We start from the raw sequence: 25,387 nt of genomic DNA, 5'->3' as shown, positions 1-25,387 counted from the left end.
TTGCTCAGGGACTACCCCAGGCCCAGAGATGAAGCCCTACAATCTGCATAAACACACACACACACACACAAATATAAAGGAAGATACCAAGCAAAGAACACTGAAGGCTTGGCTCCCCACTTGATAGGTCCAGTCATTGAGAGGTGATTGGACTACAAAAGTTCTGACCTGCTCAATAGGCATCCATGGATGGATTAATGGAGTGTTGGAAGGGATGGAAACTGCAAGGTAGGTCCTGGCCAGAGCACGACTCTGCTTGCTGGCTGCTGTGAGGTGAGAAGCCACCTTTCCTGTGCCCCCTCCCCTCATACCTGACTTGCCACATTAATAGAGGCAGCAGCCTGGGCTGACACTTCTGAAGCCAGGAGCCACAGTGAGTCTTCAAGTTATTTCTCGTGTTCTGTGATATAAAATGGACACAATTATATACACTAGTCAAGATTTTTCCATAAACACTGTGATAGTGCTTTTACAAAACAAACCAAATGCACTGAGACAAAATAAAGAAAATGAAGCTTATTTTGATCCCCAAAGCCTTTAACCATGTAGTAGAGGGCAGGGGAACATTGTTTAGCATCCTATGTTTATAATTTACTATTGTTTTAGAATTTTCCCTTAAAATTTCAAATCACCTACTCTGCTCCACGCCTCTAGAAGTCTAAGCTGGTTGAGTACAGTTATTTTCATTTTCAGATGGTGTCAGGATAGCCTGGGCTGCAATCTGGAAAGTGCTACAAAGCCTTTTCTTACTCCCATGTGATAGCTGAAGCTCAATCTCCTTGTAAGATAACAGTGCTGCATAAAGTCCCTCTGCATGTGTGTAGGACAAAAGTCAGTTTTACTTTTCAGCTCCAGAGCAAAGTTTTGTTTTGTTTTTTGTTGGGTTTTGCCAGTCCTGGAGCTTGAACTCAGAGCCTTGGCACTGTCACTGAGCTGCTTTTGCTCAAGGCTAATGCTCTACCACTTGAGTCACAGCACCACTCCTGGCTTTTTCTATGTATGTGGTACTGAGGAAGTGAACCCAGGGCTAGGCAAGCACTCCACCACCAGGCTACACTCCCAGCCCAAGAGTAAAGTTTTTTTTGTTTGTTTGTTTTCTGTGGGTCATAGAGCTTGAACTCAGCCTGGGAGCTGTCCCTGAGTTCTTCTGCTCAAGGCTACTGCCCTACTCCTGGGCCTGGAGGGTATCCCTGAGCTCTACAGCTCAAGACTACCTCCCTACCCTTGAGCCAAGCCCCACCTCCCATTTTCTGGAGGTTAATTGGAAGTAAGAGTTTGAGGTCCTTTTGCACCTGGGCTAGCTTTGAACCCTTGATCCTCAGATCTCAGCCTCCTGAGTAGCTAGGATTACAGGTGTAAGCCACCTTGCCGGGTGAGTAAAGTTTTTCTTGAACAATTAGTTACAGGGCACAGATATGCACTGTGCCTTGAACCAAATACCAACAAATCTGTCCTATTTCAGCTTCAAGAAAAAAGAGTTGTTTTGGTTTATGGTTATAGTCTGTGGGCATTTTACTGCTCATTGCATGGTTGCCAAGAAGGTAAGAAAGGAAGAGGAAGTAGGGAGGAGGCACAGAGACAGGGACAGAGAAGAGATAGAGGGGCAGAATCCTCTCAAGGTCATAACTCCTCTCAAGGTCATGCACCAAAGACCTGCTTCCTCCAATTGGGCTCTGACTCCTAGAGGCTCATTTCCCAATGCCCCATTAAATTACAAACCCAACAATTAATGTCTGAGGAAGTCAGAGCCCTCATGATCCAATTCTCAACCACTAAAAAGCCAGAAGTAGAATTATGGCTCAAGTGGTAGAACACTAACCTTGAGTAAAAAAACTCAGGAACAGTGCCCAGTCCAAGTCCAGCAAAAGAATAAAAAGTACACATTTGCAATGTTTTATTAACAAATGAATTGCAAAGAAACAGCATTATGGCACTACCAACACCCTTCAACCCTGGGCACACCCCCCCCAACTACAAAAGTGGATGTCTGACATGTTCTGAGTGAAGTTCTCAGCAGCCTCTGAGTCCCAGCTTTGTTCAGCTTCCCCACACCTGGAGGAAGTAGAGACCTCTCTTCTCAGAAGCATGAAGAGGATTTCCCTTTGACGCCAGGGCCTTCAAGGCAAGCCATGCCTTGTTCCTGTGGGGCAGGCAGTGGATTGACCTTTCTCTTAAATGCATATGAAGAGAGCATCCTCTGATCTTCCTGATAATTTTACACCAACCTCAGTGGCCACAGCAGCGTCAGCCATCAGCAGGGAAGAACCAACCTTCTTCTCCATCACCTGGCCCCTAACAAAATAGCCTGGGTCTGCAGACAGGGTGGCTTCAGGTAGGCGCTGTGCACCTGAGGTTGCCTTTGTTCTCCATAGTCGTCTTTGGTCTCTGTTCTCTAGTTTTCTTTCTTCAGAGTCTTAGCTCTCCACAGTCTTCCTTCAACCTCTGTTCTCTGTGGTCTTCCTTCTTTGGCCTCTTTGTTCTCTGTGGTCTTCCTTCTTCAGCATCTGGGGAAATCATCACAGGCACATACTGCATACTTTCCCAGTACAGGAAGGCATGGTACTATTGGTGGTGCAGTGACTACAGCAGCCCATGAAATACTGGGCAGCATTAGCCTGAAGCACCAGAGCAGCTCCTGGTGGCCTCCACTCGGCCTTGCTGACAGCAGGAGGTGCCTTCAGCTGCTGCCGGCTGACCCAGGGCTGAGACTCGGCCAGAAACATCCTTCAGAAGCATATGAGCCGCTTCTCATCTTCAAACACTTTGGCTTCTTCTGGTTTTATCAAGTTTCCATTTAGACTAGAAGAGAAACATATTATTTAAACAAAGCATTAGGGCTGGTGGATTCCCTTCCCGGATTCCCTTCCCAGCACTCCCTCAGCTCACACCTGCCCTGGCCTTGCTTCAGTGGCAGCCACCAGTCCTTCTCGGCCACCATCCCTTTAAGGAACAGCCTCTGCCAGGCAGGCTTTAATGACATCTTTCGGGTCTTTTCTGTCCTCTTCCCAGGCATCTGGTTGTCCTGCCTCTTCCCTGAAGCATCTCCTTCCCTCAGCTTGGCAATGTATACCAGGGGCCCTCTAAGCCTTGTCTGTCCTCAGGGCTTGGACCTCAGGCCTGTCATCTCTCACACCTGCAGGTCAGAGGGGTGAATTTCTTTTGGGATATTTCCTCTGGGACATCTCCCACACTCTGGCTCCTCTCTTTACCAAGTCCTCCTCTTTATCTAGCTGTGTCAGGTGGTGCCCAGGGTCCACCTAGATGCCTTCCTCGTACCCTTAGAGTCCTTCTACTACTAAGTTCTGTTCTCCTGGCCAGACCTGGAAAGTTCCAGACCCCTTCTGTCCCCCACTCCCACCCTGCATGTGGGCTCTGTGGCTCTGTTTTACTGCCACTTCTTCAGGGAGGCCTTCCTCACCTTCCTTTATGGTAGCTTTCATGGTTACAACCAAGTCTGCTAATGTCTGCATCATCTTACTATGCAGCTCCCTCTCTAGCAATGAACCCCAGGAGCCCCTGCACTCAACACATGTTCTCTGTGCCATCCCAGGACCTGGCATTCAGGCACCGAGTTATTCAATAAAAGAATGAGGTCACAACACCTGGAGGACTTAGCTATGACTGCAACAGACACTTGGGATTTAAACTCTGGGGAACTAAAGTTGTAATAAAATTCAGAATGAAATGAACCTAGAATACTCAGTCTATGTTTGTAACAGCCTCAGCACAGGCTCCCAGCCCACAGCTCACTGCCAGCCTGGACAGAGGTCACTGGACAGGAAAAAAAAACAATAACAAAAACAGATGGAGGTGTGGCTCAAGTAGTACAACAGTATGAAGTCCTGAGTTTATAATCCCAAAACTACACATATACCCCAGTCTGAAAGAGACTTCTGCACACCAGGATGTCCAGTATAGGAAGGCCCAACCCCACAGGCCTACACAGGCACCTCTTGCTCCAAATCATAGGCTGACTTTCCCATTCCACTAGCCAGGGTGCTAGCAGGCTAAGTGAATTTTATTGAGCTCTTGTACATGGCCTTGAGCAAGGTTTACTGGACTGGTCTGGGTTCTCCATCATGGAGCAGCCTTGTGGGGTACCTGAGACTGTGCCTGAGTCCATAATCACAACACTGTTGTGGTGACAAGCAGATGGCCTTACCAAAGCTCTGTGAGACTGCTGTTCTTCTGTAGAGCCTCTGCCAGCAAGGCAGTCCCCTTGGCTGTGATCTGATTCTGGATGAGCCTGAAAGAAGAGCAGACCTGTGTCCAAGATGGAACACTGGGTCCCCCCTGCCACCTCCACAGGAGAAAGTGGTGTCTGATGAGGCCAGGGAGGGGGTGGGAATTGGGGACCCTGCCAGTCTAAGGATGTCTCTCAAGTACATGAGAATAACAGCCCTAAAAATGCTTCAAAGCTTTATAGTGAACAGATTCCTGTGCTGGCTATAACCCAGAAATGTGTATGTGTGTGTCCCTTTTTCTTGCAGTGCTACCCATCAGGACAGAAGGTGCAGACTGAACCACAAATTCCAGTTCATGTCAGCAGGATACCGGCTCTGCTGCCGCCTCCTGGGAGTCAGGCAAAAGCAGGGTAGAGTTTAAACTTAGATAATTATCAAGTGCTTATCTGTTCTTTGTGGCACCAAAAAGCTTCTAAGATGGCATCACATCCCCCAACTTCTGCAGCTGTTGGAGTGCATGGGAAAACACAGCATGGGGCCCTTAGAGCGCAGGTGCTACTGCATGACCCCAACCCAATGGAGCCAGGTTTCTGATGCAGCTGGGAAGTCCTGCTGGGAGCTGGCCTAACCACAATGCCCTTAACCCAAGCAGAGAGCAGGTGAAGACCAGGCCCACCAGAATAAAGGACAGAATACTCCTCACTGAGTATTCTGGACAGGCCACTGCCAAACCTGGCCCTAGGAAGTCATACTGACCTAGAAGAAGGCCTGCCAAGAAGGTATAGTGATGCCACTGTGATTGATAGGGATATGGACCCAGGGTGAGGGGCTTAGCCTCACAGAGGCGGCATAAAGCCCCACGTGGTGGTGGCACAGCTTTAATCCCAGCACTGGGGAGGCTGAAGCCAGAGGAGGGACATTCAAGGCCAGCCAGGCTACAAAGTGCGACCTTGTCTTTAAAAGAAAAAAAAAAGGTAATAATTATCCTCTGCCAAAGAAACCCCAAAGACAGGCACCTGTGCTCATGCCTGTAATCTTAGCTACTCAGAAGTCTAACATCAAGGATTGCAGTTTAATGCAAGCCTAGAAGGACAAATCTGAGAGTTTTATTCCAGTGAGAGCAAAATGAGTTTGTGGCTTAAATGGTAGAAAGCCAGACTGAGGGAAAAAGCAAAGCAGAGTGTAGTGTGTGAGCAGGGGTGGGAGGGAGTGTAGGGCACAGTGCCCAGCAGAGGGATCTCTTATGTTGTTGTTTAAACAACATCCACTTATAGTATGAGGGGCTTAGCTGTGGTTTGATTGCCATATATACACAAACATGCACACATGCACACAGAGCACTCTTCCAAATTCACACAGGACCACAGGTGGCTGGACTGCTGTGGGATCTCATGTCCTACCTCATTCCCTGCCCTCAGTGGCAGATATGACAGCCTTCCAATGCGCATGGCCACAAGTGCAAACTGAACTCTGTGTGTGTGTGTGTGTGTGTGTGTGTGTGTGTGTGTGTGTGTGTGTGCGCGCGCGCGCGTGTTCATGGGACTTGAACTCGGCCTGGACACTATCCCTGAGCTCTTCAGCTCAAGGTTACCAACCTACCCCTGGAGCTACAGCCCCACTTCCAAGTTTCCTAGTGGTTAACTGGAGATAATAGTCTCATGGTCTTTTGTGCCCAGGCTGGCTTTGAACCACAATTCTCAGATCTCAGCCTCCTGAGTAGCTAGGATTACAATTGTGAGCCACCATGCCCAGCCAAACTGAACATTTTTTTTTTTTGCATAAGCAACAAAAATAGAATCCAAAAGTGGGTACAGAGAGAGAGCTGCATCTAGTTAGACTCAGACTCTCCTGGTTTCTAGTCACCACCTTCACTGTGGCTGCCGATGCCAGCCCCATACCCCAGAGGTGGTAGGGCAGGCTGCCTACAAAGCTAGACAATGCCAGGCACCCCTGCCCCCCCATGACTGCATCCACTGGGAACACACCAAGTAGCCAGAACTTCTCCAGTCCCCTCAGGCTCTGCACTGAGAGCAGCTGATCTAGCACCTGGGGAAGGGCAGAGAAGATATCCACAGATTGAACAGAAAAGGAAGCAGTAGACAGCAAAGCAGCACAATCTGGCTTTTTCTGCAGAAACAGACAAAATCATTTAAAACTTATGTGGAAGGGCCAGGAGTTTGGCCTAGTGGTAGAGTGCTTAACTAGCATTCACAGAGACCGGGTTTGATTCCTCGGTACCACAAACATAGAAAAAAGCTGGAAGTGGTGCTGAGGCTCAAATGGTAGAGCCCTAGCCCTGAGGAAAGCTCAAGGACAGTGTCAGGCCTTGAGTTCAGTCTCTAGGACTGGCAAAAAAAAGAAAAAAAGAAAGAAAAGTAGAAATGAAGGGATCCCAAGTGGCTGAAACCATCATGAGAAAGAACAAACCTGGACTCACACTTCCTGGTTTCAAAACTAATGACAAAGCTATAATACTAAGAGAAATCAGCTGGATATGGCATACACCTGCAATCCCAGCAGCGAGGATGTACAGGCAGGAGGATCATGAGTTCAAGATCAGCCTGGGCTTCATACAGAAACCCTGTCAGAAAAAAAAATGTGTACTCTTGCAATAAGACACATAGATGAACAGCTAGGATATAGTCCAGACATATATTTTTGTGTCAAGGTCACCCAAGAGAGTCTTTTCAACAGCTGCACATCCACATGCTAAGCAACGGGCCTCACTGATTTTGTGTGTCTACACAAAATCAGCTCCAAATGCTTACAGATCTCAAAACTTAACCCCAAACTTAGTGAATCTTTGTGATGCTGAATTAAACATCATAGTCTTAGATGAAGTCCTGAGGCACAAGCAAAAGACTTCAAAGCCCAAAGCTAAAATAGGTAAATTGGACTTTACAGTCCAGAGCTTCTGTGTTTCAGAGGTGAGTAAAAAGAAAGGGAAAATATCACGTAAGAGAGAAAATATTTGCAAATCTTATAAAAGTCTAGTAGTCCAAAGAATACCAACAATGCAGCAATGGAAAGACAGCATAATTTCAAGGTGGGCAAAGGTGTGGAAACATTTCTTCAAGGATGTGCAAGTGGCAATAGATGCCTGGAAAAATGCCTTGTGGAAATGCAAATCAAAACGACAATGTAGTATCAATGCAAACCCACAGGTGTGGCTAAAATTAAAGACAGCCACACTGGATGTGTGTATGTGACAAGGCAGAGAAATGAAAAGCCTATAACCTGCTGATGAGAATACAAACGTGTGCAATCATTTCAGTGGCTCCTCAAAATGTTAAACACAGAATTACCAAAGGACCTAGCAAATCCTTATTTTAAGTATAGAGTCCAGTGAAATGAAAACATATTGCACAAAATGTGTGCATGAACTTTCACAGATGCATTATTCCTAATTGTTGAAAAGTAGAAATAATCCCAATATCTTACCATATCTCACATATCCTTTCAATGGAGGATCATTTCCCCAAGGAAAAGTAGCAGAGTACAGATACCCTACAAGGTAGATCCAGCACGGAAACTTAGCATCAGAACATAGAAAACAGCTCAGGCAAGGTACATTCCACCTACATGAAATGTTCAACACAGAGACAGAAGAAGGCCAGTTGTTGGCGTGGTGAAGGGAAGGCAGGGGGAAACTACCTAAACCATGTAGGCTTTTGGTAGGGAAAGGGAGTGGTGACAATGTTCTAGAACTAGACAATTGCAGATATACCCAAAAACTCTGCTCTGCACAAGAGTAGATTTTGTAGTATGTAAATTTTATCTTAAAAACTATTTAGGAGAATACAGCCTAAAATTCTCTGAGTTACCATAAATGCTTCAACTTCTGGTTAACTTTCAACATTTCTGCAAAGCTCTCCGCCACTTCATCATTAAGCTCATTTTTGGTCAGCCTAGAGAAAAGAAAAAGTGTTGAGTTCAGAGTGTTGGGCACGCAGACTATAAATTTGTTCACACAAGTGGGGCTCCAGGCCAGGCTTCTCCAGCCCGGCAGCCCCCAAGCATTGAGGGCCAGCCTTACCCCAGCTTTGCCACCCTGCACACAGTCATGCACTTCAGTGCAGGCATAGGTCTTAAGACCAAAATAAGGGGGCTCTGGGAGGGGCATAGCTGAGGGGGGGAATGCTTATATAGCACCTGCAAGACGCTGAGTTCAAAAGTACTGGGAAAAGGGCTCGGCAAAGATTTCTACCTTGCAGTAACACTGTATACTGTGTCTTAGTGTAAAATCTGAAGAAGTTTTAAATACCTGTCAGTAAAAAGACCTGATCTTGAATGTCCACTTGTGGGCTCTGAGCAGCCCTGGGGTGGTGAGGCAGAGTGAAGATGTGGCAGAGGGAAGTGTCTGGGAGGCTGAGCCAGGCTTGCTGGATTTACAGCACTGGTCAGCAGGATAGGCTCAAGAGAGGTTTAACTTCTCGGGTCTTGGGTGTGTAGTGGTTAGATGTAAACAGTGGCTTCATGGGCGGGGGAGGAGGTTGTAGGACTGAGTGAGCACACGTAAAAGACATGAAATGATAGATATATCATTCTATATCTATAGTGCTAGCTATATAGCAGCATTATCACTGCTCATATATAACAATAGTTCTCAACTTGGATATTTCAAACCCACCTGTGGCAGAATCTGGAGACAGTTTTGATGGTCACAGTTAGGGGACAGAGGCTCCTAGAATCTAACAGTAAAGGCCAAAGATGCCAGGGACACTCACCAATGTACCATGCATTCCCAATCAAAAAAGAAATATTTAAACCAAATGCCAAGTGTGGAGAATCAGAGACATGGACATGACAGTGCATGTCAAATATAGACAGTCTTTGTTCTGTGTGTGCATGCAGGGTTTGAACTCGAAGCTTGAGGGCTGACGCTGAACATTTTTCACTCAAGGCTAGCACTCTGTCACTTGAGCAAGGCTAGCACTCTATCACTTGAGACAGACCTTCCAGAACATCTTTTGACTATAGTGATCAGCAGTTCAAAGCCTAGGGTATCATGAGCCAGACCCAGTCCTGGAAAATGACTATGGTCATTACCAAAATATCTCCAGAGAAGTGTTCTGCTTCAAAGCCTGCGCCAGGGTCTTTCCTCCTTCTGTGGAGATGCCGTTGAATGCAAGACTAGGAAGGAAAATGTTTAGGCTGGATTATTAGAGACACCTCCACATCCAGCCTTGGTATCACCCCCCAATCAGCTGGGAAGTCTCCATGTGGATGTGGCGTGGGCCTGGCCAAACCTCTGCAAGAAGCAGAAGCACTCTGCATGGTCACAGGCTTCGATGTAAGGGAACAGATATGAAACCGCTCCAGGAGAGGCCAGGTAGAAATGGAGGTGGAACATTTGGGCTGGGGGCAAGGACATCTGGGAGCTCTGCTTCATCTGATGGCTTCATCAGATGAACAAGACATAGAGAGGTTTCCCCAACAAATGACATGAAGTTTCCCCATCGAAAGACACAAAATAGTTTCTTCTGCCAGTGCCTTCTGCTTTTTACCTCGGGAGACTAAGGTGCTGGGACTAGGTGGGGCCTCAAAAGTGTTGGAAGTAGCAGCTATGCTCAGAGGAAAAGGGTCCCTTGTCCCCATCATTCTGAGGAAGGGGCAGCATCCTTTCAGTTTTATCCTTCCTCCCCAACTCCCAAGAAGCCTGCAAAGACTCAGAGGCTGAAAGTGTCCCTTCTTGATCTGGGGGTAGTCACACTCCATGTGTGGGATCTGGGTGTGGTCATTTGTGTGTAGGGGGCGCTAAACTCACTGAGCTGAACATGAAATGAACCTTTCAGAATCCCTCTTAAGACATCAAGAAAAGCCTTTTTGGAAGATAAAGAAATCACACAAATAAATCCCCCCTTAGGGATGCTGGACTATTTCCAGATTCCTAGAGCCATTCCTCTCCAAGGCAGCTGGGCCTTTGGTTCCCACAGGGTTCAGGAAGAGTGTTACCTCAAGTTGTTCAGGCTGGGGTGGTCCCTCAGAGCCTCTGCAAAGGCTGCAGCTCCTTCATCCCCGATTTGATTGCCCCACATCCTGAGGACAGAAGTAAGCCAGTGATAGTCAGGCCCATGAGAACAGCCCAGAAGCCCCGGCTTGACGCATATGTCAACAGGCAGCCACAGGAAACCCTTATGAAGTGGCTGTGGAAAAGAGTGATCAAGCTGCACACACACACACACACACACACACACACACACACACTCCCCACTTAGGGAGGGCTATCAGTAAAAAGGCTCACAACTGTCCTGGAAGAAACTACCCACATATCCACTGCAGAGGACAAAGGCCGCACTGACCAAAAAGAAGCAGAACTGCACCCCACCTGCATAGGGCTGGGGGCCACTCCTGCAGGCACAGAGCAGACTCGAGGCAGCAGCCTTACTCCTGGAACATGGAAAAGCTATTGCCAAGCCATGCCCTGCCCACTGCTGCAGCCTCAGGGAGCATTGTAATCATGGAGCAGATTGGCTGAGAGGACTACTACACAGCCTGTATGATGGATGTCCACCACCTCCCACCTGCATGGCCTTACTTACAGGATACACCCCTATACCTCATGTCCTCTGTGAAATGGGAATAAAAGACCATATCCTTATAGAGTACCCATGATGATTCTGAGTTCACATGTGAAACACACATAGAGCAGCCATGACAGTTGAGTTCATATGTGAGACGCACATAGAGCAGCCATGATGATTGAGTTCATACATGAGACCACGTAGACCAACCATGACAATTCTGAGTTCATAGGTGAGACCACATAGAACAATCATGATGATTTTGAGTTCATACATGAGACACACATAAAGCAGTCATGGTGATTCTGAGTTCATAGACTGGCCACTGGCCTGTAAGAAGTGTGAACTATTCCTAAAAGGACAAGGGGCCTTTGTCATATAGAACACAGCCATCACGCAACCCACTCACAAAAGAACTGGGCAGCCCAGGCCCATCACTCACACGCAGCCCGGCACTCACACCCAGCCTCCATTGAGACCCCAGACTCTGCTTTCAGTACTTCACATTAAAGATGTGTGCACTCATGCTGAATGGCATAAACCCAAATAGTGACAAGCATTCATTGCATAAGATTAGATGAAAAGCAGAAGACAAACTCTGCATGTGTAGGGTGACCTCTTCAAATTAAAGAAAAAACAGACAAAAGCAAGAGAGAGAATGTGAGCCTGAGCAACAAGTTTGCATGACCATTTGAGATGATTTTTATTATATTTCATAGTTTCTATGTAAAATTGTCTGCACACTTTTATGATCCAATAAACATTAAGATATAAAGCCTTTTTGATATAAAACCTTTTATCCTCCTAGCCAGTTACTATTAGTTACTATTGACAAAACACAAAAATAACAGGTACTGGCAAGGGCATAGTAAAATTGAAACCCTTGAGCAATGAGAATGTTGCAACCACTATGGAAAATAGTACAGTGATTTCTCAACAGATTAAGAATAGAATACATGACCAGGCAATCCCAATTCCGTCTAATTACCTAAAAGTGAAAGCAGGATCTCAAGGAGATGTATGTAGTCAGGACATTTTTCTCAATAACCAAAACGTAACAAGCCAAGTGTCCACCAACAGATGAATGAACAAACCAGAATCTGAGGCAACTATACACAGTAGAATATTAGCCTTAAAAAGGAAGGAAACTCTGGGCCCTGGAGTTTGGCCTAAGTGGTAGAGTACTTGCCTAGCATGCACGAAGACCCAGATTCGATTCCTGAGTACCACATACATAGAAAAAAAGCCAGAAATGGTGCTGTGGCTCAAGTAGTAGAGCTTTAGCCTTGAGAAGTCCAAGGACAGTGCCCAGGCCCTGACTTCAAGGTCTAGGATTGGAAAAGAAAAAGAAAAAGGAAAGATACTCTGATGTGTTAGGATATTAATAAATGTTGAGGATATATGCAAAGTAAAATGAGCCATTACGAAATGGTCCATTCACATTAGGCACTTACAAAAGCTAGTGGCTAGGGAAGGCAGGATGGGAAGAATGTTCAAAGGCTAGAAAGTTTAATTTTTGTAAGATCAAAGAGTTTGTTGGGGGGCAAATAGTGGTCATGGTTGCATAGTGTTATAAATGTACTGATACTCCTGAATTGCACAATTAAAAGTGGTTAAGACGATCCATTTTATGTGTATTTTCCCCCAATAAAAACCAATCAGAAGAACAACTCCTCCAGAGGACATATCATTTCCTTAAAATGGAGACCATCAGCCAGGAGCTAGGACCACCAGAGCTGAGATGGCTCCCTCCAGTTTCTAGTGGTGAAGACACTGCCCTCTGTCTGTGTGTGGGCAGTCAACATCTTCCTGTGACTTTCCACCACAGCCCATGTGGAGGCCATGGCAGGCATCTCCACTGCTCCTCCCAACCCCAAGGGTCCTTCCGCAACATTAATGTACAAATCCCCAGCAGGATACCCAGAAGGTCATGGCACCCACCTGGGCATCACTCCCTCTACTCACCCAATGTCATAGATTGACGTGCTGTTCTTTACTGCCAGGGCAAGGCACTTGCCACCTTCACTTGTTATTTTGTTTTTTCCCAGTCTGTAGAGAGATAGTCATGTACATTTAGCCCCAAGGAGAGTAAAAATCTATAGTAGGCCACCTACCCCTCACCACAGAGTCCTCCCAGGCTGCCCCTCTTGCCCTGTGGTCTGGCACACAGCAGCCAGGCCCTCAGGGAGGAGGAACAGATAGTCTTCCCTGAGGACAGACTATCAAAGGCTCCTCCCAGACAACTAGGCCTCTGCAGGTATTTGGCCTCTGGGCCTTCTCTGGGCTTCAGTGACCTCAGGAATGCCATTCTCTCACTGGCAGGCTGAGAAGGGCCCATGTAGATTGCTGATGTCACTGTGGATACTTCCATTTCTGGGCTAGTACCAGGTTCTCTGCCACTCTTCACCGAGTATGTCTGGCAGGACCCAGGATCAAGCTTCTCTGAGGGGGAAAAGATCATTTTCTCTGTATTCCATAAAAGGAAGTAGTTATCATAGTCTTTCTTTCTGGTCAGTACAGAACTTAAAGAGCCAATATTCTGTCCCTTTCCCCCAACAGCTTGTCCTTCCAAATTCAGAACCATATTAGTCTTCCACAGGACAATATCCCCTTCCACACAAGTCTCCTTAATCTGAAGAGAAGGCAGAATGCCCAGGATTCCAGCTGGGGCACTGCACTGTTTTTCTTTTCTTTCCTTCTTTCTCTGTATTTGCATGTGTGCATATGTTTGTATGTGTGTTGGGTACTGTCCTTGAGCTTTTCTACTCAAGGCTGGTGTTCTACTTGAACCACTTGAACCACAACTCTTGTTGGCTTCTTGGTGGTTAATTGGAGATGACAGCCTCATGGACTTCCCTGCCGGGGCCAACTCCAAACCTTGATCCTCAGATCTCAGCCTCCTGAGTAGTTAGGATTACAGGTGTGAGTCACTGGTTCTTCTCAACATTGTTCTTTAAAATGGAGAGTTGAGGCAAAAAAGCAGCTACTAAGGAGGCTGTGCAACCGACTTTAGTTACTTACTTTAGATGTGTGAGGCTTCTGCATTCATCCAGGATTCGTGCAACATACCCGGCGCCAATGTCAGTGATCTGGTTGTTGTACAAACTTAAGAGAGAAAGCACAATGGAGACTGGATGAGTTTTGTGAAATAGGCTACCTAATGATACTGATAAATGCCTGAGCTGAGAGGAGGCTCCTGGAGACCAAGGCAGGGCTGTGACTCAGCTGTGACCTGTTCCTGTGTCTCTCTGCAATACAGTGACAGCCTCAGTGCTTCCCAGGGATGAGTGACAACCTAAGCTGAGGTTTTCAGTGCTACAGTCATCCAGGACTATGAAGCACATGGGAGCTTGGGACCTCTGCTTCAGTGGTCTCATCTAACACTGGAGGCATATGGGGCCCAAAGGTGCTGAGGAACTTCCAGGCTCCCAGACACAGAAGCAGCTGTGATACCCACAATCTCTTTTCTTATGGAAGTATTAAATTATTTGAGGCTCGACACTGGAAGTTCATGCCTATAATCCCAGCTACTTAGGAGGCTGAGATCTGAAGATCATGGTTTAAAGCCAGCCATTGCAGGAATCTATTCTGTGAATCTATTTTCTCTAGTTAACCACTAAGAAGCTGGAAACGGAGGTGTGGTTCAAATGAGAGCTTTAGCCTTGAGCAAACAAATAAGAATGCAAGGCCCCAAGTTCAAGCCTCAGTACTAGCACCTGCATGCACACACACACATGTACACACACACACACACACACACACACACACACACTCTTACATATATCTGGGACAAGGTCCTATCCTAGCCTGATCATTTTGTAAAGAGATGGAGGTTCCTAACGTGGTAAATTCTAGTGTACAGGCAGTACTGTTACCTTTCACTACATTCTCTCACATCCCCAGTACCCAGTCGTAAAATAAGTTACCCAAGTCAGGATCCTGATTTTGCGAGATTTTGTGACTGGCTTAAACAGTGGGCTACTGGCTAAGCTGAGAAGTAAACCCAGGCTGCAGGTATTTCTCCGCTCTGGCCAGCTGCCCACTCTGAGAGCTCTCCTGCTCTTTGGCTCAGTATTCTTGAGAAAGACATACCCCAAAAATGTCACAATCTTGTACTTGGTCAGCTCTTCACTCAGCACCTTCACCCCGGTATCAGTAATGTGGTTGACACTGAGTCTGAAACAGGGCAGAAAGCATCAGGAGGTATGTCATATGAAGGTGCTCTCACTCTAGAATCCAGAAATCTGTGAACCCTGGAGACCCCTCAATTATGAACATTGAGGAGGTTCCTGGATCAGCCAAACAACCCCTGAAAATCCTAGGTGTGCTGGAGCCAGGCCTCAGGATAGTATCCTGCCGATGCTTATGGGTAGCCTCTCTTCCCACCAAACCTCACAAGGAGGTGGTAGGCCTGCCTGCTAGCCTAGCCTTAAGAGGAACACTGGTCAGCTCCTGCTCTTTTCCTGCAGTGATAAACATTTCTATGTGTCATAAACCTTCCACCTGCTGTCCCTGAGCCTCAGAACCATTTCATTCAGGAGGTCCTGCATGTGTGGCCTAGAGCAGGCCATAAACTCTGAGCCTCAGCTTCCATATTTGTCATAGGGAGCAAGGGCAGTCCCCACCTTACAAGGGTCAGGAGCACCAGGCAAGGTTCAGTTCAGACATACTTCACCGCTCTCATAGGCACTGGCACTACTAGTGTTAGAGTGTTTTTCTCTAGATGAGGAATAGAGAGGCAGTAGGGCTAGTCTAGCAACACTTGACCTGCTTTGCTCCTTGCCCTCTGCCATCCTGGGATACAGAAGTCACCAGTCCTAGGGTGGGTGTGGGACCTGGAATCCTGGCTTGCATTCCTGCCTTATGGGAAGGTCCCCACCTGAGGACAGTGAGGTGGCTGAAGCAGGGCTGCAGCTCTCGCACGCCAAAGTCGTTGAGGTTGTTGTTGTCCAGGTCCAGGGCCAGGCGAGTGGGCAGGTGGCGCAGGACAAAGGCCAGGGAGCTGCAGTCGGCCGGGCAAGCGTTGCAAAAGGCCAGTTTGAGGTAGTCAGCGCGGAGGCCACGCGCAGCACGCCATCCGACCTTGTGGCTCTGCGTCTCATACAGGCAGCGCAGCATCCAGAGGAACGCGGGCATGGCCTGCACCTGCCGGAAGCCCCCCGACCGGAGCCGAGGCAGGCCTCGCAGGTGGGCGCGCAAGCGGGCCAGCAGGTGGGCGCACAGAGCCCTGCGCTTCCTCCGTAGGGAGGCCGCGGGCACCAGGGTCCGCAGGAGCCTCTGCCTGGCCTTGGCCAGAAGCCCACACAGGAAAAGGTTGGTGAACTGGAGGTGGTCCTTGCCGGAGGAGGGCTCGGGGCCAGCCGGGCGGCAGTCCCGCAGGCACTGGGCGGGGAGCCAGGGGTGGCAGGAGCGGGCAGGGGTGTCCAAGTCTCCATCGCCATCCCTGTCCACATCTCCGTCCCCAGCTCCAGCCACCGCCCCCGTCCCCAAGAACCGCAGCAGTTCCCTGGTTCCCACCCTGTCGTCCACCACCAGGAAGAAGGCAGCGAAGAAGGCCTGGAGTGTCAAGTGCAGGAACTCGAAGGCCCGGAGGCCCGGCTCAGGTCCGGGAGCGGGCAAGACGCGAAGAAAGCCCAGCGGCAGGAGCTGCGCGCCACCCTCCCGCAGCTCCGATGCCCGCACTTCGTCGGGGCCAAAGACAAAGCAGCCACGCTCCGTGCCGCGCAGCGCCATGCGACCCAGAGCCCTCAGCGCGTGCAGCCCCGCGCGCAGGGTCTCAGCCGAGTCTCGCGCAGGTGGCTGCACCAGGCCGCGCGGCTGCGCTCTATGCAAGTGGACCTCGGCCACCCGCAGGAAGACGTCGGTCAGAGTCAGCACGCGGCCAGGACCCTCCAGGGCGTCGCAGAGGCCTGTGCAGCAGCGGAAGACGAGGCCGCAGAAGAGCGGCACGGCGCAGAGGCCTCCCAGGCCCGGGTGGGCGTCCAGCTGCTGCAGCAGGCGCTCGCGTGCGGCGCGGCCCGGCACCACGCGGCGCGCGTAGTTGCGCAGCTGGAGCGGGCCGAAGCCGCGCAGCCGCACCTTGGCGCGCAGGAGCGCGCGTGGGAGCTCCGTGCCGGTGCGCGCTGTCAGCAGCTTGCGCGCCCCCGCCAGCAGCCGGCCGCGCAACAACGCGGCCAGCAGTGCCATGGGCGGCGCGGGCTCCCAGGGGCTGCAGCTGTCAGGCACGCGGCTCAGGTCGAAGTCGGCGGGCAGCTCGTCCAGGCCGTCGAAGGCCAGCAGCGCCAAGCGGGGGCAGCGCAACAGGAAGGCGAAGACCTCGTCGGCGCCATGCTCGGGGAAGCAGCAATGGTGGAAGAGCAGATCCTGCAGGCCCAGCGCAGCGTCCGGGCCCATCCCGCCGAGCGCGCGGCAGCGGAAGAGGAAGAAGAAGCGGAGCTCGGCTCCCAGGCTCCCCGCCGCCCACAGCGCCTGCAGCCGCTGCAGCAATGCCGACTTCCCCGCGCCCGCGTCGCCCTGCACCAGCACCGCCTCGCCCTGCCCGCCGAGGATGCCGGGTTCTGGGTCCAGGAGCCAAGCTGGGCCACTCAGGGGACCCAGGCTCTCGTCGTCGGGGCCCAGCAGCTCCAGGACTGGGTCCTCGTAGACCTCCTCCAGGGGCAGTTCGCGCTCGCCGCCCTGTGCATAGCTCGGTAGGAATCCGGAGTCGCAGCCCCCCAGGTGCCGCAGCTGCTGGGTGTACCTGCTCACTAGAGGGAGGAGGGAGGGAATGGGGGTGAGAAGACCCAATCGGGAATGGGAGGGCGGCAGGGAGGGGAGGGGGGAAAGGGCGAGAAAGGGTCCAGTGGGAGGATGGAGACAGAGGAAGCAGGAGGGAGAAGAGGGGGGAGGAGGACAGCGACCACAGGGAGGAAGGGGCAGAGAAAGACATCACACAGGAGGTCCTAAGAAAAAAAGGCCAAAACACAAACCAACCCTGCTCCCCTCACCCTTAGGCCAAGTGCGGACTCCTCAGACCTCAAGGAGCTCAATGCTCCGGGACTGCAGCTGGGAACTGGAGGCCTCCCCTCTGTTGACACTGGGTGACCTGTGTTGTTTGGGAGGTCTCCTTCCCAGGATGTTGTCATTGACAAGTAAGCTGTATTCCACTCACAGCTTTTTCAGGGCAAATGAACATACTATAGCGTTGACTCATTATAAATGTTATTTCTATATTTTAAACAGTACCACAGTCTCGTCCTAGAAATCTCCACCATCATCCCAACATTTCTGTAGCTTTTTTGCCTCCAGTGTCTGCCCGGCCCTGGAGATCAGGCACCTCCTCTATATATTTGCTTTTTCTGGGCTTTTTTTTGAGGGGGGGGCAGTCTTGGGACTTGAACTCAGGGCCTGAGCACTGTCTTTGGACACATTTTGCCCAGGACTAGCGCTCTGCCACTTGAGCCACAGCGACACTTCTGGCTTTTTCTGTGTATATGGTCCTGAGGAATCAAACCCAGGGCTTCAAGCATGCTAGTGAGCACTCTACCACTAAGCTACACTCCTGGCCCCTTTTCTGGGCACTTTATATAAACGGTGTCATATAAAATGCGTCTTGCATGTAGATTGAATTATACTTTAAAAGCTAGCAAATAAATAGCTCAGTGATAGTGGCTCACACCTATCATCCTAGCTATTCAAGAGGCTGAGATCTGAGAATCATGATTCAAAGCTATCCTGGGCTACAAAGTCCATGGGACTCATCTCCAATTAACTACCAGTAAAGCAGAAGTGGAGCTATGGCTCAAAGTGGTAGAGCACTAGCCTTGAGCAAAAGAGCTCAAGGACAGCACCCAGGCCCACAGTTCAAGCCCTACAATGGAGCAGTACCCTCTTGCTTTCCTGGGGCCTGTAAGAGCAAGATACTAGCTGAGGTTGGGCCACAGGCACAAGCTTAGCCCTGACACTATTGCTGGGCCTGACTCTCCCTAAACATATGTTTCACTCACTGGGTACAGGTACTTCACATCTGTCTCCAAATCAAACAGGGTTCTTTAAAACTCAGAGGATGGAGTCTTGGTGTTGTTACCAACGGTGGTCACAAAAAGAAAACCAAGGACAAAACCCTTTCAGACTCTGATCACCTGTCTGATCACCTGCTACTATGCTGATCACCTCACACAAGGTCACATTTGTGGGAGTCCCTTGTCTACACTGAGTGCCCAAAGGACAGGGCACCATCCTCTGTGCTTACCCTCTATCCCCAGCCTTCAACACAGCACCTTAGTGGTTAATGCATCAAAGAAACCAATAAAGTAACTGGTTAACTAGCCCATTCATTGGTGCTCTGTAGATAAGGATTAGCATCAGGGTAACAGTGAATACCATACCTAGAATCAAACCTTGGAAGATTGTCTCCTGGGAAGATATTTACTATTTATTTATTTATGACACTAAGAATTTATAACAAGCTTCCTGCATGCTAAGTATTCTGTCAGTGAGTCACAACCCCTGCCTCCTGGGAAGATCTCAAAGGAAAAAAATAAAGAAAGAAAGAAAAGAAAGAAAGAAACATAGCCCTGGAGAACAGGGGTGATGCATGCCTATAACCCCAAGTATGTGGGACATGTCGATAAGGAAATGGCTGTTAGAGGAGCTAGAACAAAATGTGCAAAACCCTATCTGAAAAATAAACTAAAACAAGAAAGGGCTGGAGGTGAGGCATAAATGGTACACCACCTGTAAGACCATAAGTTCTAGACCCAGTACCACCAAAAACACACCACACACACACACACACACACACACACACACACACACACACACACACGGCCTCAAATCTGTACAGCATTAACTTATCTATATATGTTAGTATATTGTAGGAAGTGAGCAAAAACTGAGAATGGAGGCTCTTCCAACACTTCTCTAGGCTCTGTACAAACCAGATGAGAGAGCCAAGCTGTATTGCAAGGTAGAGCACTTGCTTACCATGTGGAAAACTCTGGTTAGAACTCCAGAAACAAAGCAAATGAACAGACAAAATAGGAAATCATTTCCTCTACAATCAGGAACAAAGAAGGATCTCCACTCTCTCCACTCCTCCTCAATATAGTTCTGAAATTCCTAGCCACAGCAATAAGGCAAGAAACAGACACAAGGGATTCATGTACAAAAAGAAGTAGACTATCCCTATTTGCAGATGACATGATTTTGTATTTAAGGGATTCAAAAGATTTCATCACCAAGTTCCAAGAACTGATTAATAACTTTGGCAAAGTAGGATACAAAATTAACCCACAAAAATCTGTGTACCAACAATATGCAAGCAGAGAGGTGAATCAAGAAAATGATTCTATTTGGGCCAGGAGTTTAGCCTAGTGGTAGAGTGCTTGCCTAGCATGCACGAGGACCCGGGTTCAATTCCTTAGTACCACATACTTAGAAAAAAGAAAAAAGGGGCCGGAAGTTTGGCCTAGTGGTAGAGTGCTTGCCTAGCATGCACGAAGACCGGGTTCGATTCCTCGGTACCACATACATAGAAAAAAAGCCGTAAGCGGTGCTGAGGCTCAAGTGGTAGAGAAAGTCCAAGGACAGTGCTCAGGATCTGAGCTCAAGCCCAGGACTGGCACCAAAAGAAAAAAAGAAAAAGAAAAAAGCCAGAAATGGTGCTGTGACTCAAGTGGTAGAGCTCTAGCCTTGAGAAATCCCAAGGACAGTGCTCAGGCCTTAAGCTCAGGCCCAGGACTGGCTAAAAAAAAAAAAAAGAAAAAGAAAATGACTCTCAGCCGGGAATTTGGCCTAGTAGTTAAAGTGCTTGCCTAGCATGCACGAAGACCCGGGTTTGATTCCTTGGTACCACATATATAGAAAAAGCCGGAAGTGGTGCTGAGGCTCAAGTGGTAGAGTTATCAGGCCCTGAGCTCAAGCCCAGGACTGGCAAAAAAAAAAAAAAAAAAAAAAAAGAGCAGTGCTGGTGGTATTACAATACCAAACTTCAAACTCTACTATAGAGCTATAATAACAAAAACTGCTTGGTATTGGCACAAAAACAGACCAGAAGATCAGTGGAACAGAATAGAAGACCCAGAAATAGAACCACATACCTATAGTCATCTTGTATTTGACAAAGGAGCCAAAGATATATAGGGGAACAAACACAGCCTATTCAACTATTGGTGCTGGCAAAACTTGGCAGCCACATGCAGAAAACTAAATATTAACCCTAGCCTTTCACCATGCACAAGCATTAACTCAAAGTGGATCAAAGACCTCAACATCAGACTGGAAACCGTGAAACTGCTACATGATAAAGTAGGAAAGACACTGGAACTCATAGGCACAGGCAAAAGATTCCTGAACAGAATCCCAGGGTCACAACAGATTGGAGAGAGACTGGATAAATGGGACTGCCTAAAAATAAAAAGTTTCTGTACAGATAAAAACATAGTTGCAAAAGTAGAGAGACACCAACAATATTCACCAACAATACATCTGACAAATGCTTAATATCCAGTATCTACGGGGAACTCAAGAAACTAATCCCCCCAAAACCCAATAAACCATTCACTAAATGGGCAAGGGAACAAAAGAGAGACTTATCAGAAGAAGAGATTAAAATGGCAGAAAAACACATGAGAAAATGTTCATCATCTATGGTCATAAAGGAAATGCAAATAAAAACAACCCTAAGATACCACCTTACCCCAACAAGAATGGCCAAGAGTTTGAACTCAGACAATGACAGTTGCTGGCGGGGTTGTGGAGAAAAAGGAACCCTACTACACTGCTGGTGGGAATGCAGACTAGTTCAGCCACTCTGGAAAGCAGTGTGGAGGTTTCTTAAATAACTGAAAATTGACCTTCCTATGATCCCGCCATACCACTTCTGGGCATCTATCCTAAACATCATGACCCAAGATATTATAAGGACACTTGCTCAGCTATGTTCATCTCTGCACTATTCACAATAGCCAGGTGATGGAAACAATCCAGATGCCCCACTGCAGAGGAATGGATACAGAGAATGTGGTATATATACACAATGGAATTCTACATAGCCAACAGACAAGATAAAATAATGGCATTCACAGGGAAGTGGATGAATCTAGAGAGAATCATGTTGAGTGAGACAAGTCAAGACCTAAGGATCAAAAGGCGCATGGTATCCTTAATATGTGGCTATTAAATCCAAAGAGTACAAGAGCGAGGACTCAATAACTGCATACCCAAAGCTATGGACATGTAATGGAAACATAAACATAACTATATAGACATAAAAACCTATGACTCTATAGACATAATGTTTTATTTCATAAATTAATATGTTTCTATGACATACAAACACTTAGCCTAATTGTGACTAAATTCTAAATACTAAGTCCCTGTGATTGTAAATAGAGATTCCCTCCTTGAACACTTGTATGTTAAACTTGTCATTTAAAATATGATGTAAAAATCAACATTAATACATTCTTTAAAAAAATATGAAAAAATTTAAATAAAGATAGCCTCTTCAATAACTAGTGCTGGAAAAATTGGGCATCCATATGTAGAAAACTAAAAGTGGATCCCTGTTAGTCACCATGCACTAATAACAACTGAAAGTGGACCAAAGACCTTAACATCAGAACTGAAACTGAAATTGCTGAAAGAGAGAGTAAGAGAAACATGAAGAAATGCTCATCATCCCTGGCCATAAAGAAAATGCAAATCAAAACAACTCTAAAATTCCATCTCAACCCAGTTATATTGACCAACATTGCGAATTTGAACAAATGTTGGTGGGTATGCAGGTGAAATGAACTGCACTGCACTGTTGGTGGGAATGTAAACTAGTATGACATACTGGACAGCAATCTGGAGGTTCCTCAAAAAGCTAAACAGGTCTTCCCCATGACCCAGACATAGCACTCCTGGGCATCTTCCCAGAATATCACAAGCCAGGATCCCATAAAGACACCAGTTCATCCATGTTCATTGCTGCACTATTAACAATAGCCAAGTTATGGAAACAGCCCAAATGTCCTATAATAGATGAGTGGATCCAAAAAATGTATACCTATAAATGATGGGATTTTACAGAGCCATCAGAAAGAATATTTCATTTGCAGAGAAATGGATGGACCTAGAACAAATCATATTAAGTGTGTTACATGAAGTCCAGAGAGGCCAATGGCACATATTTTCTTTCTTTTGTAGAAACTAGATCTAAAATACACCAAGACATGGTAAATTATACAGGACCTTAGGCATTCAAATACAGTGAAACCAAGGAAGATACTCAAGGAACACGGAGGGATAATGCCTATGTGCTCCTGATCATATAAATTAATATTTATCAAAATGAATTCCAGGGAATAGAAATAAGGTTTTTTTGTTTGCTGCTTTTTTTTTCTTTTTGCCTTGTTTGTTCCTTTATCTGTCTTTGGGAGGGAAAGAGGAGCACAGAAATGGAGGGACAAAGGGTGAACAAATGCAGCAGTGGTACTCAGTGAACACTATGTTGAAAATGAACTATATAACTTGTAGGTGGGGATGAGAGGGAAAGAATGAAGAAAAGAGTGGCATGTCCAAAAACAAATGTACTCATTACTGACTTATGAAATAGGAATCCCCTTTTGATATCACCATCATCATCATCATCATCATCATCATCATCATCATCATCATACTTTTTAAAAGAAAATAGGAGGGCCAAGACTTTGGCCTAATGGCAGAGTACTTGTTTAGCACATATGAAGACCTAGGTTGGATTCCTTGGTACCATATACATAGAAAGGCGGGAAGTGGTGCTGTGGCTCAAGTGGTAGAATGCTAGCCTTGAGGAAAGCCCAAGGATAGTGCTCAAGCCCAGAGTTCAGGCCCCAGGAACAGCAAAAAAAAAAAAAAAAAGAAAGAAAATTGGAAGCCACATATGGTCAGTTCGGTTGCAGTCATCTGAGCTGTAGTCAGGTGAAGGGAACCAGAACTCTCTTTCTAAAATTGCAGTAATACTTGGGGGATGGAGTGGAGGGCAGGCCATGGTAGCCACTCTTAAACCCACCTGGGCCTCAGTACTAGGGCAGATCCAGGCCCCAGGGCTTTACTTGGACCCAAGTTCATTCCCCTGTGCTGACTCATACCTGGGTCAGTGTTGACAATAGTTTTGCCCTGAATGATCTGGGAAGGGGAGAAACCGATTTCCAACAGCCATGGCTGGAGGTCCATATATGCATCTGTGAGTTGCTGGAGCACGTAGAGGAAGAACTCAGATACCTCTTCGCCCTTGCTCTGTACCAAGTCCAGAAGGTTTCGAACCTGGTGGTGACAGGAACATAAGAGCAAGAGTTAATATGAGGGGCAACTTCTCACCAGAAAGACTTACCCAGGGTGCTTCTTTCTACAGCCAGAAACCTAACTATCTACCCAGCTATGAGTTGTTACATTGAATCCTAGAAATTTTAAAATGTAAATGAGAGGGCTCGGAGCATGGTAGAGTGTTTGCCTAGCATGTATAAAGCCCTGGGTTCGATTCCTTAGTACCACATATATGGAAAAAGCTGGGAATGGTGTTGTGACTCAAGTGGCAGAGTGCTAGCATTGAGCTGAAAAGCTCAGGGACAGCACCCAGGCCCAGAGTTTAAGTCCCATGACCAACCAAAAAAAAGGAAAGAAAGAAAAGGACTTACAGGTCTCCACTTCCTTTTCTAGAAAGTTCCACTGGGCTTGTGTGGAACATGGGAAATTCTTTGTTGTGGTTCTACTTGGAGGAGCAAAAGTTGTCCCTCACCTAGAGAGGAGACCATCCTGAGCTTGATACCACATGGCCCTTGGTGTGAAGCACTGAGTGGCTACTAGTGTGTTGTCCCCATTTGTGTCCTTGTTCATTTTAAGTGGACTTTAAACTGGTGGCCTGGAATCTACACATGCAGTGGTGATAGCCTTCGCTAACCACACATAGAATTGCTTGGCTATGCAGAAAGCCAGTAACCAGGTCCTTTTCCTTCTACCACAATCCTACTACTGTGAACCTTGGCCCCGTACTTAACTCCCAGCCCAGTCAGTGAGAAAAAGATGGTTTCGGCCCCAGAGGTCTGCCTGAACACAGCCCCACACCTGTTCCTGCACCTTTCCAGGCTGGGTGGGGCAGGCACACACAATTTCCACGTCTTCAGCCAAAAGATAGCCATTCTCCCGCAGGTTGTCCAGCAGACACTGAGTGTTGTGGATGTGGGCAACCAGCAGTTCCCTGTTGGTCTTCAGTAGTTTAATGTAGGAGTGAGAATGTGATGCGCTGACATCCTGCTTTTCCATGGTTAAAGCAGCGAGCAGATACTTTTTCCAAATTCATCTTTGGCCACTTGGATCCTCTAGGCAAAAGGTTTCAGAGTCCTCTGCTTCTCAGTGAAGCCCCTGAAGAGACAGATGTGGTCAACTCAGCAGAGTCAGGGAAGAGGTCTCTATCTCCGTAGACTTTTCTGCCCCAACTGGCTTTAAACCATAATCCTCCTGGTCCTAGACTCCTGAGTAGCTAGATTATAGGTGTGAGCCACCAGCACTTGGCCTATTGTTATTCTTAAAAAGCAAAAGTATAGAGGTGGCTCACGCCTCTAATCCTAGCCTCTCAGGAGGCTGAGATCTGAGGATTGAGGTTCAGAGCCAGCCTGGGCTTTAAAGCCTGTGAGACTCTTATCTCCAGTCAACCACCAGAAAACCAGAAGTGGT

At 47.5% G+C, this 25,387-nt stretch overlaps 1 protein-coding gene across 3 annotated transcripts in view; it reads right to left on the bottom strand.

Moving 5' to 3' along the window:
• Nucleotides 1-1,879: 1,879 nt before the first annotated feature.
• Nucleotides 1,880-25,387, bottom strand: part of Nod1 (nucleotide binding oligomerization domain containing 1) — a 45,147-nt gene continuing 21,639 nt past the window's right edge. The window contains exons 2-12 of one of the 3 annotated variants that reach the window (XM_090332696.1): nt 24,779-25,075; nt 23,806-23,980; nt 15,588-17,454; nt 14,801-14,884; nt 13,730-13,813; nt 12,674-12,757; nt 10,140-10,223; nt 9,234-9,317; nt 8,009-8,092; nt 4,163-4,246; nt 1,880-2,799 (exon numbers count right to left, since the gene is read on the bottom strand). In XM_090332696.1, coding sequence (XP_090188822.1) covers nt 2,727-2,799; nt 4,163-4,246; nt 8,009-8,092; nt 9,234-9,317; nt 10,140-10,223; nt 12,674-12,757; nt 13,730-13,813; nt 14,801-14,884; nt 15,588-17,454; nt 23,806-23,980; nt 24,779-24,976 — 2,901 coding nt within the window. In that variant the 5' untranslated portion in view covers nt 24,977-25,075 and the 3' untranslated portion in view covers nt 1,880-2,726. The remainder of the gene's footprint in view (nt 2,800-4,162; nt 4,247-8,008; nt 8,093-9,233; nt 9,318-10,139; nt 10,224-12,673; nt 12,758-13,729; nt 13,814-14,800; nt 14,885-15,587; nt 17,455-23,805; nt 23,981-24,778; nt 25,076-25,387) is intronic. The other 2 variants (XM_090332697.1, XM_090332698.1) reach the window with 2 other exon arrangements.

The sequence above is a fragment of the Megascapheus bottae genome, chromosome 5 (genome assembly GCF_031878675.1).
Source record: "Megascapheus bottae isolate mThoBot1 chromosome 5, mThoBot2.hap1, whole genome shotgun sequence".
In the NCBI taxonomy this organism is placed as follows: Eukaryota; Metazoa; Chordata; class Mammalia; order Rodentia; family Geomyidae; genus Megascapheus; species Megascapheus bottae.
Note: the sequence above shows the minus strand (reverse complement) of the source record. Positions and strands in the feature narration are given on the sequence as shown.